Consider the following 12,089-nt stretch of genomic DNA (forward strand, 5'->3'; position numbering starts at 1 on the left):
GCTGTTTCTATAATTCCAACGTGTGTTATCATTATTCTTGAAGCTTCTCCTGCTCGTGCTGCTGTCATTAAATTACCGAGGCTAGTAAACCTTTCATGTTAAAACAAAAATCAGTCCAGTATGAGCTTCGAATAACTACGTCACTAAAAATGTTATGACGTAGGTATACACGTCTGGTGTATAATGGTATTAAACAAATAAATTGTTGGATGAGACTATCTAAAAATAACCTATCGCAGAAATATATGTCAACACAAAACGCTGTCTGCGCTACTCGAACGTAAGTCCGATACCCAGCATTCACTGTTCCATAAAAGATTGTTGAACTAACACCACCAACTGTCACTCACTGTTCATTCAATTCATATTTACTATAATCGGTTCCTCCACCTTCGGTCACATGGGGGGTTTTCAGGACTCTCCCATGAAAGACAATGATTTAAGTCGGATGGGTGTTGACAATGATTCAAGTCGGATGTGTGTATTATGCCCGCGTGAGTGAACAGTAAATAGCCTCGGAATGTTGGCCTGTTTGGTAGTGTCAAACTTTCTTTAAACCACCTATCCTCGGACCCATTCGTCAGAAGTTGAGCAATTTAATGACTGAAATGTGCTCCCCAGTCACTCGGGATGCAGCGAAATACCTCCATTATCATATAAGATGATGCGACCAAAATCCCTACACGCCACCTATGAGTTAACAATTACAACCTCCCAGCTTCTAAAGCTTCTATCATTCATTACTTTTCTATTGCACTCCATGTACCGTTCCAAGAACCCAAGATGATCCTGAATGTATATTTGTTTTCAGTGGATAAACTCTTCTGCTGTACTAACACCAGAGGCACAAACGAAATGGAGACAACCAGAAAAGCAATTTCACTACAGAGTTTTTTTTATACTTTAACTTCTGGAAAGACGTTCTAACACAAAGTCGTAATCCTTCAATCCCATCGATCAAGAGTCTCTCACCCCAAGTTGTTCAATGAACGATGACTCAGCTGAATTCATTTCTCCATTGACAGGATTGTTTATTCTCCTGTAGTTTCCATTCTTGATTGCGTTGAAGGTATAGACACTGATGGTCCGATTTTGCAAAAGGTTCATTGGGTTAAGCACACACATATATACCTTTAAAGTTGATTCGTATTATAAATGTCTAACTACATACATTTTCTTGATGGCAACCTTATGGCACTCAAGTATTTGCATGAATTACGTTATGTCTCCCAAATATCCGAACTTCTCGTTTATCTAAGGAAGGTTCTACACACGCTAACACATAGTGATGATTCTTATCGGATGTAGTGTGACAGTCTCAAAATATCACAAGTTTACACATAGTAACTTTGTTTACCCTGATCATATTTGTACCACCTTTTACTGTCTTTTTTCTATTTTCTATGTATGTTGTAAGTGTTGTAAAGGAATACTTTGCTTCAATTTACCATTTTTCTTCTTTCGAGTGAGAGAATTTTTCGTATTCCATACTCGCTGGTGATTTAACTTCTGATTGTAGTGCATCAGTGTTTAGGTAATAGTACAATGTGTGAGGGTAACGTGTACCGATTTTGAAATATGTTAATTAATCTTGTGGTGGGGTCACGAGGTTGTATAGATAAAATTAAAAAATAGGTCGTGACAGGATTACTACTTACATTCCTGTCGAAAATGATGGAATCATCATATATTTCTATGATAGTACTTCAAGTGGGGTTTGTTAATATTTAAGAGAGAACACAAAATACAGTTAAACGAAATATTATTTTATTTCCACATTTTAGATTTATGAACTGTTCCTTATACAACGTTTTCTAGAATTATTCGCTAAGGTTTGCATTGTTCTATTAGCATAATTCTCATATTCTCTGTTAACTAGCAGGGAAGAGTATTTTAACGATTTATATGACTAGGATAAAATATTATCAAACAGAATTTAAAATGTCTATATTGTTTTATGATATTATATTATGTCTTGTAATTGGTCAACATAAGTTTTCATAGAGAAGCAAATTCAACTATATTCCGTTCAATATTTACTGCACACAACGCAGGTTAATTCTCGACCATTGACATACGGTGGACATGGCAATGAACCACAAATTCCCTCCACGAAATATAATAAAGCTCCATTTTCGTTTCTGTAACCTGCTGGATCAGCTTCTGGTGCATAGTCCACGCACACATATTCGTGTCTGCCCTTATGATTCCAAAACTCGGTCATCAAATATCCTGAATACTCAGTTGACCAACCAGGGTAACACTGTGTCCTGGCTGGTAACATCATAACAACAGCAGGTTGTCGTGTCAAACAGACAGCACACGGAACGTTGTGATCATTAATTGATTCAGCGTTAGCAAAAGAAAAGAGTTTATTCGTAGAGGACCCTATTTCATATTCACTTCCATATATGAGACCATATCTTTCAACTCTTGTAGTATAATTGGCCCAAATGGGGTCGTTAGGTAAACATAAGAGATTACTTCCGCCACCTGTTTGGTTATGTATTGATCCACCAACCACACCTAGAATTAGTAAGAATATATCAAGTCAATAAAATATAAAGTTAAGTCATGTGTGAAATGAATGAAAGATGGATTAAAAGAAATCCTTGGAAAGGAACTTTCAATTTTAAGTTTGCTATTATAAAAGACACAGATACGTGTTTGTGCGTTATTGGGTCTAAGTGTGTATGTATGTGTGTGTGTGTTTGTGTCTATGTGTGTGCGTGTGTGGGAGGGTATGTTTGAACATTGACTGTCTTTACGTGTGTACGTTTTGTGTGTATGTTGTATATATATATATATATATATATATATATATATGTTGTAGGTGTACGCTTAGGTATTTGTGCTGGTAATATGTAATAATATATCTAGATACAAGGCTGCAGATGTTTGTGTGCTGATATCGAAAGATTGTGAAGGGAAGGCCGTTACGTCACGCATTTTCTCTAAAATGCAAAACACGATTTTGTTCAATTCCTATGTTGTGAGATTGATTGGGGAAGAGGTGGAAAATATTGGATTCTGACTGGAAAGCTCAGAATTGCCTTACCAAGGTGCACTAGCGTGATGACGTGCTGATTTAGTGCGTAGCTAATGGATACAGTCCTTAGGTAACTATATTCTGTGTTTGGGTTGAAGTGTACTTCCGATGATACCCTGTTCGTGTCATCAATCTTCACAAGATTCATACTTCGTCTATGACCAAATGAATTCAACGGAGTAAGTAGTCTTGTGTAATCTCAAGAGAATCTATAAGCGTCACTTAAAACGTGATACATTATAATAGGATAAACGTTTGTGTAGATGAGAAGGAGGGAGGGAGAGGGAGAGATTAAGAGAAAGAAAAAGGAAGAAAGAAAGAAATAGAGAGAGAGATTAGAAACAGAATATACTAACCATCATATACCAGAGTTGAATTACGTGGACAGGTTGTTCTACCCCACCGGGTATAGAGGGATCCAGGACCGGGTCCTACGAAATTTAAAGGGAAACAATGTTGTTTAAAAGAAATAATTGGTGAACCATGTAGGAAAGAATTTCTTGGCTACACATTAATGAATTGGGGAGACAATGATTGGACGATAGGAAGGAAGGAAGGAAGGAAGGAAGGAAGGAAGGAAGGAAAGAAAGAAAGAAAGAAAGAAAGAAAGAAATAAAGAAAGAAAGAAAGAAAGAAGGAAGGAAGGAAAGAAGGAAAGAAGGAAAGAAGGAAAGAGAGAAGAAAAGAAAGAGAGAAAGAAAGACAGAAAGAAAGAAAGAAGTAAGAAAGAAAGTAAGAAAGAAAGAAAGAATGAAAGAATGAATGAATAAAATAAAGAAAGAAAGAAAGAAAGAAAGAAAGAAAGAAAGAAAAAGAAAGAAAGAAAGAAAGAAAGAAAGAAAGAAAGAAAGGGTTTGAAACTTCTTTGTACTTTGAACTTAAATCTGATTCCGGGAAAGAATCACCGACGCCTCTGGGTGAATGAATACTTTTAGTGACTCGTCAAGATTTGCATGATTCATCACTAATTCACTTCTCGGCCGAATTGAATGAGGTTTTCTTAGCAACGATGATCCAGTCTTTAACTAAATTTTATGGTAAAGTAATTCAAGGTTGGTGAATTAAATAAAGGACTAGAACAAAATAGGAGGGTAAGGCGAAAATTTGACTTTGAATCAACTTATATTGGTTAGTTTTAAAGGAATGTATATAATTAGGTTAATAAGAAAGTGCTCATTGCGACGAAATTATGGTGAAGATTATTAGCTAAGAAAATGTTGTATGAATTAAAGTGACTAAAAAAATATAGTAAGTAATCCCAAAAGCTGATTTTTCATCAAACCATCTCAGCTATTGTTAAAGAAAACAGTACAGTAGCTATGTTCAATGGAAGTTCTATATGGGATGAAATTTATGACCAAAAACTCGCCTAAAAAATGTGCTACAAAAGTGGTGTGTCTTTAAGTGATCACGGAAAACCAATCATTGTAACAAATTGATATATTTTTGTCATTCTAAGATATTGATCACTAAGCTTTATACTAGTTATCGCTTAAATATATCCTCTGTAGCCGCTGCAAGGCACTTCTTTCTCCGTATCGTTGGTAAAAGAACTCCAAGAAACGAATCTTATGGTGGGAGCTTTCTCAAAAAATATTAGCTACAAAATCAGTTATGTGGCTTTAAGTGACGAAAGGGTAAAGCTGATAATTTTTAAAAAATCAAAATACTTGTTTCTTTTTCAGAGAAGAAATGTATTATTTAAAGTGAAATGAAATCGTTGAATGAGACAAATATGTTGGGGAAAGACCTGTCTAAAATTATTAAACAGTTATGAAATTTATTTTTGCGATTTCATATTTTTATTATTTGTTTTTATGAATCTACATATTAAAAACATATTAAAATACAAATTTCGCTCATTACAACTAATTGTTAATGAGTTAATTAGAATATAACATTATTTCAAAATAAAAATTGTTTCTAAATATGTTTATTTATAACAGATATGCCGCTATTAATTGATTTTTAATTTTAGGTGCAAAGAGAATTTTAACATTTGTAAAATATCTGTATTTAAAAGAGATTTAGAATAGTATCATTTTTAAAATACCAAGGTGAATATAATTAATTATAACGAAAGAAGTGTTGCCGTTAAAAATACGAATTAGAATGAGAAATGCAGGCACAAAATTTCTAGAATATTCTTAACTATTAGACCTTCAAAAGTACAGAATATGCAATAATAATTAGGCCACAAATAGTACGGAACACGAAGGTAGAAAACATTAACTATTGGTGTTGAAGTTAAAATTTAGTGACTGAAATACTACGACTGAAATTATTCGAAATGCAAGGGATTTCTGGAGCAACGTTATTCGACTGCGATGGTTAGTGAGAGATCAGCAAATGTCTCCAGGTCGAACATCGGCTTCTCTGCATTGAGAGGTGACAGCTGCTGTACTACGGACATGCGATATTAATCTCACAGAAAAGAAACAGAAGTCTAATTCTTCAAGCTGGATCAGCCGGCAAGGGATCTAGGGGTATACCAGAAAAGAGATGAGCAGATTGTACTCACAGTCTAGTGTTTGGTTACGCTTGTCAACCTAACCGGTAATCTTAATAACAATTACTTCCCTCTGAATGGGCTCTCTAAAACTGGTGCATGATTTATCTACAACCACCAGACTCGCAGAATTAGGGAGCAACAACAATATGTGGATGGCTTATTGGTTCTGTTTCTTACAAAGGGTGCAACCTAGAATTTCTTATTGTTTACACTAACATTAGATCTCAACTGATAATATTTCTTACAACCTATTTTTCCAGATTATATTCTTACATGTACACAAAATTGCTTTCATTTATTGACGTGGTCCCGCATATAAACCCTTATAAACATAGCTAATATCATAGCATAAGAGGGTTACTTTTTATTAACGAAATTATGGTAAAGTACAAGACAATTTCAAATGAATTTAGGGAAGTAACTAAAAGTTGTGTATTTTGTTGAGCAGATTGGGTAAGTACTGAAAAACGATTGGAACCCGAAAAATATTTGAAGCCAGTAGGTGAGGAGACGCGTTTATATGATTTTAGCTCAAAGAGATTGAAACAGAATATTTAATCAGGTCCCCGAACATTTCTTTGACGTTTTGATCTTGCACGATATAAAATTAGTTCTTACTTGGCGTGTGAACAGCTTTATCATCGAGAGATTTCTTGGAAAGGAAACGGTTCTGTGAAAAAATAGAAATAACATCACGGAAATAGATTTTCAGATAATTCATCAATGATTACAATTTGAAGCTAAACAATACAATAATGGCACTTTTGGACAGCTTCTTTGGGAGATTTGTGTGACAACTTCATTGTTAATTCCACCAAATTTACATTGTTGTGTTACAGCTTGGTGGTTTACTGCTTTCTTACCGCTTCTGTGCATCGGAACTCCTTTATTTCATGCTTTTCTTTGGCAAAAGAATATCCATCACAATAAGAGCTAATTAAGTGTAACGAATGAAAGCACTCACGGAGAATGTAGCAAATGCATTTGGAAAAACTAAACTTCCAGTTTGTAAATCTACAAACAAGTGGGTAGATATCCCAGAATCAATGCATTTCGCGTTCTACGTAAACTACATTTAAAAATATATTTACCTCGCTGTGCGCGTTTATTCAGCCGAAGGCCCCGCGAATTCCAAATGAACAATGGCGAACAAACATAAATTGAAAATTCTGAACGTATTTACACCATTCTCCGTGCGAGTTTACACATACTGAGAGATACATGGTTTGGGAATTTTATTCTTCTTTCAAGCAATTAGGTACTTATTGTACCCTGACTTTACATATATATTCTCCATGTTTCCATTAACTTCGCTGACCATTTTATCATTATTTTTTAATGATAATGATAACTTATTTGAAATTTGAATTTATACTTGCTCGCTAATGTACGTTCGGATGTGGTGGTGCCTTCAACTGAACAAATAAGCGTGGAAAGTTAAATACAATTCTCAAAATACTTTTTGTAGATGAGCTTTATGTGCCAATACGACACAGAAAGCGAAATCAATCACTACTGGTATATCTACACTACTGCTTGTAGATTTAAGAAATGGAAGAACCATTTTTTCCAAATGTATTTGCTATATTCTTCATGTATGTTGACGTATAGTGAGAGAGATGTGGTTTTGGAGAGATTTATTTTTCTTTCAAGGAAAATGATACTTATTTTCATACTTCTTTTGTTACTAGCCCACTTTATTTTTTAGTTACTAGCCCAATTCTTTTAATTACTAACCCAATTCTTTTAGTTACTATCCCAATTCTTTTAGTTACTATCCCAATTCTTTTAGTTACTAACCCTTTTATATTTTAAGTTTTACATATTAGTTTAATTTGTTTTCGTTTTCCGTTTTTCGTTTCCCGCTTTTTCATTTCTAAGTATAATAAATGCTGCCTTCACAGCTCCTCGCGTTACTTCTATTATACAATTTTTACTTCGTTATATGTGATTTCCAACTATACAAGGTGTCTGGGTATTTCTCAACGTATGAAATTATTAGTAGTTTCAATTAACGAAGTGAAAATTCACGTAATGTCTGCGCTTTTGTTCATTACAGTGTCATTTCTTCAAAGGTCAGTCTTTACATTGTACGTCTTGCAGACATTTTGATTATATTCAGAGGAAAGAAAAAGTAAATAAAATTATAATAAGGCGATGAATAATTAGTATAGGGAGCACACACAACGTTTTATCGTACTATGACCAAGACATTTTACACTGAGAAATATCGGTATATATATATATATATATATATATATATATATATATATATATATATATATATATATATATAGGAAGGAATTTCAACCATGTTTCGTGGTCTGCTACCACAACAGTTCCTTTATAGGATCCAGTTAGCTCAAGACATCATCAGGAGGAACCACGTCCGCTTTCGGCCCCTACTCCTCTACCGTTTTGACGTGGCGAGGCCACCCCCTTTCGGAGGTGTCTTCAGCCCTGGTGTTGGCCTCTTCGATGCAGCATCAACGAGTGTCAGCGTCCGACTGTTTGTCACGTCAAATTCCCCTTTTTATACCTGCTGCTAGGCTCCAGCAGGCTGCACCAGCAAGTTGTCACGTGACACTGTCTAAATTTCCCGCTGCTAGGGTCCAGTCGGCAGCCCCAGCAAGTTGTCACATGACACTGTCTAAACTTTAACTGACAATGGAGGGCGCGAAGCCACTTCAGTGTCAGCCTGTCTCACCTACGCATGTTATGACTTTGAAGCCATATTTGGTCTTCCCGCTTCAGCCATGTATAGAAGCTGGCTTTTTCGACCGCCTCTTGTATCCTCCTTATCAGTTTTCTCAGTTCGAGCTTGAAAACGCAAATCTTCTCTTGAATAGCGCTGTCATTTTCCTTTCAATGAAGCCTCTATCCTCCACTGCCAGATAGTAGTACTCGACAGTCCATCCCTGTTCTCTGCACTCTTCGATTAGTTTCTCGTATCTCTTCTCCTTCCGTTTCTCTGCATTGTCGATGTTTTCTTCCCATGGTACTGTCAGTTCTAGCAAGATTCCTATTCTCCTTTCTGTGTTCCATATGACTAAGTCTGGTCTTTTTGTTGTTATTATAAGTGGAAAAATTGCTAGACTTCCCAAATCCGTGGCCAGCTCCCAGTATCCCTTCCATCTTTCGTCTATCTCGTATATTTTATTTGGAGGCCTGATCTTATGTCCTTTTCCCTCCTTCTGGAAGTATATTTTCCTGCGTTTTTCCACTTTGGGGTACTCTCCCCTACGGAACCCCACAATCTTCTCCTTGAGTGCTGCGCTTATGACAGCGAGGACTTGATTATGGCTCCATGTATACCTTTCTAGTGATAGTCTGCAGCTTGACAGAACATGTCTCAACGTCGCTTTCTCTCCGCATCCACATTCATCGGTTGTTTTTATGTTCCATCGGACTAAGTTCGCCGGTGAGGGTAGAACGTTGAAGGTAGACTTGATCAGGAAGGCTGTTCTTGCTTGTTCCCAAGCCCAAAGTTCTTTCCATGAGATTCTGCGACTGACCACGTTTTCCTCCCATCTCAGGCACAGCCCCTGTTGACTACATTGCACCAAATGTACATTCCGCCTTTCTTCTTATATATACATACATACATACATATGTATATATATATATATATATATATATATATATATATATATATATATATATATATACATACATATATATATATATATATATATATATATATATATATATATATATATATATATATATATATATATATATATATATATATATATATATATATACATATATATATATATATATATATATATATATATATATATATATATATATATATATATATATATATATATATATATATATATATATATATGTATATGTATATGTATGTATTAGTTTAACGCTCCGGAAAACTGGAAGCGTCAATTACGTTTCGACCGTATGCTCTTCGACAGAAAAGATTAAGAGGAAAAAAAGGAGAGGAAAAAAACTGTGCAACTTCCGGCGCGCCAACAAGGCGATATATACGCGTTTGTGTGTATGTATGTGTGCATCCTCTGGTGTGTGAATGCGCGTTTGTTCGTGTATATATGTCTGCCATTTAGGGAGACATGCATATATTTATATATGCTAAAATATTTAATCGTGATTTACTGCTTCAGGTTGTACCTTCGACGAAAGAACAAGATGGGGCGTTGTGTTCCTGAGCAAAACCATTTACATTGCACTGCAATTATATCGACAGCAGTCCGTATGGCACGTTTCTGCACCAGTTCATTGCTTTGACGGAGTGAGTTTATGTAAAACCAATGATTTGAACTCTGGAAACGAATCATCCGTGTAATTCTACGGCAATAAAATGCGAAAACGTTACCCGACGGAAAAGTCTATGGTGCATGTATATAGTTGTGTATGACTCTATGTGTGTACGCGTGTGTAATCGTGTGTGCATGCTTGTGTCATTGTGTGTGTGTGTACATCTCTCTCTCTCCCTCCCTCTCTCTCCCTCCCTCTCTCTCCCTCCCTCTCTCTCTCTCTCTCTCTCTCTCTCTCTCTCTATATATATATATATATATATATATATACATATCCAGATATAAATACACACACACACATATATATGTGTGTGTATATATATATATATATACATATATATATATATATATATATACGCAGACTCAAATATATACATAAATCGATACATCCATGCATGTTCATGTATGTATGCACACGAGAGAAGCCGACGCACACATACGTATGTATAAAGCTTCTTTATGTAAACTATTTCGGCAAGAAATGTCAAACTATATCTTACAACCTGGAACAGGATTCATTGTTGACATGAAAACTAACTTAAACTTTTGTAATTGTATGGCTTTGCTACGAATAGTAATTGACAAATTCATTGCTTTCCTTTTTTCAATACTGTCTATCGCAGAACCTTTCTGGGGCTTTTATAATTGTCGTCTACAATACTGAATATTTCATGATAATGATCAAATTCCGCTTAGTTGCGCCTTGTCTTTATCCTTTCGGGGTCCATAAATTCAGAAGTTATTCATCACTGGTGTCTAAGGAATCGAACTAGAAGCTCCTGAAATTTATGACCATTTGCCAAAATTTGGAAGCAAGATATATAACGTCCAGGCAACTATCTATCCAACTATCTATCTATCTATCTATCTATCTATCTATCTATCTATCTATCTATCTATCTATCTATATATATATATATATATATATATATATATATATATATATATAACACGACTACATTACCTCTACCGGTCCGGCTCTCTTTAATATTATACCAGAATACATTAAAGGGGAAACAGATCATATTAAAAAATGTCAATAGTTCTCAGGACAAATTTCCCGCAAATAATCACCGAACCAACCCCCTACACCCGGATATAACTCCAACAATAAAACCTTTACTAGCGCGGGCCATAGGGATTCACATATGTCTGAGGCGTGAATCACGATCTAAAAGGCTCCGCAAGTGGTGCTACTCAGTTGGACATGGGTCTATACTGGCGAAAACATCTAAGTTATATATATATATATCTATAAATATATATATATATATATATATATATATATATAAATTCAGAAGAGTGGTACAACAAGGCACCGATAATATATATATATCAATAGATAGAAAGATAGATAGATTTCAAATTTACAGAAATCAAAGTAAAAGGACAGGTGTACAAACCACAAGCAGGAATATAAGTTCAAAGCCCGGGTAGAATGGAAAAGTCTTTTATCTTTCGACCGCACGCTCTTCGACGGAAAGGATGAAGAGGATAAAAACGGAGACAGACTAAAAAACCCGGAGAGAGAAAAGAATGTGTAGAGATCATGTGTGTGTGTGTGTGTTTGTGTGTATGTGTGTATGCATGAATATATATATATATAAATACGTGTATACATATATATACATCTACACATACATATATCTAAGTATACACAAATATATATACGTGTGTACGTATGTATGTGTTCATGCATGTATGAATGTATGTATGTTTGTATGTATATATGTACGTATAAATTTCTCGCATTTCAAAATACAGAAACTCTCAGCGTCCCTTACTTACTGCGGGTGATTTCTCTTCCATCTTTCTGGTCCTTGCATCTAAATGAAGAATCGTGATGGTCAACACGAGAAACAGTCCAAAAGTTATAAAAGAAGAAATGGAAAATCGCTGCGAAATGATTCTCCCCACTTTTGCGATATCCATTGTGGTGACGGTCGTCCGTGCTGCCTCTTATTTCGTTTTGGTTTTATGATAAATCTGAAGCTGATGTAAGCTGGAGATTATAATTGTGAGCTTCTCGCTTTTGGATCGTAACTGAAGATTGTTAACGTGTGATTCTCGCTTTTTGATTTTGTTCACTCTCCACAACCGAACTCTGCCGAAAATCTAATCGTAAATTCAGGAACCAATGAGATTGATATAACACTAATTGTGGGTGTCTCCCTTTAAATGACACCTTTTGTGATTGGATGGAGATGATCTACGATTGACACACGCAATACTC

The 12,089-nt window shown here is 35.3% G+C and overlaps 1 protein-coding gene across 1 annotated transcript; it reads right to left on the reverse strand.

The window, feature by feature from the left end:
- Positions 1-1,745: 1,745 nt before the first annotated feature.
- LOC149131711 (uncharacterized) lies at positions 1,746-11,960 on the reverse strand. The gene is made up of 4 exons (XM_089338448.1): positions 11,645-11,960; positions 6,180-6,231; positions 3,406-3,480; positions 1,746-2,526 (listed from the first exon to the last, which is right to left on the reverse strand). Exons 1-4 carry the CDS (start codon positions 11,786-11,788, stop codon positions 2,030-2,032), a joined length of 768 nt encoding a protein of 255 aa, XP_089194574.1. The 5' UTR covers positions 11,789-11,960; the 3' UTR covers positions 1,746-2,029.
- Positions 11,961-12,089: the final 129 nt, after the last annotated feature.

The sequence above is a fragment of the Octopus bimaculoides genome, chromosome 20 (assembly GCF_046866305.1).
Source record: "Octopus bimaculoides isolate indiv1 chromosome 20, ASM4686630v1, whole genome shotgun sequence".
Taxonomy (NCBI): domain Eukaryota; kingdom Metazoa; phylum Mollusca; class Cephalopoda; order Octopoda; family Octopodidae; genus Octopus; species Octopus bimaculoides.

What these genes read in the sequence shown, in the direction of transcription:
- LOC149131711 (XM_089338448.1), bottom strand. Translation starts at nt 11,788, where the DNA reads ATGGATATCGCAAAAGTGGGGAGAATCATTTCGCAGCGATTTTCCATT. An exon ending in TGGAAGAGAAATCACCCGCA is followed by an intron (nt 6,232 to 11,644) that starts GTAAGTAAGGGA and finishes ATTTTTTCACAG; the next exon opens with AACCGTTTCCTTTCCAAGAA. An exon ending in TAAAGCTGTTCACACGCCAA is followed by an intron (nt 3,481 to 6,179) that starts GTAAGAACTAAT and finishes TAAATTTCGTAG; the next exon opens with GACCCGGTCCTGGATCCCTC.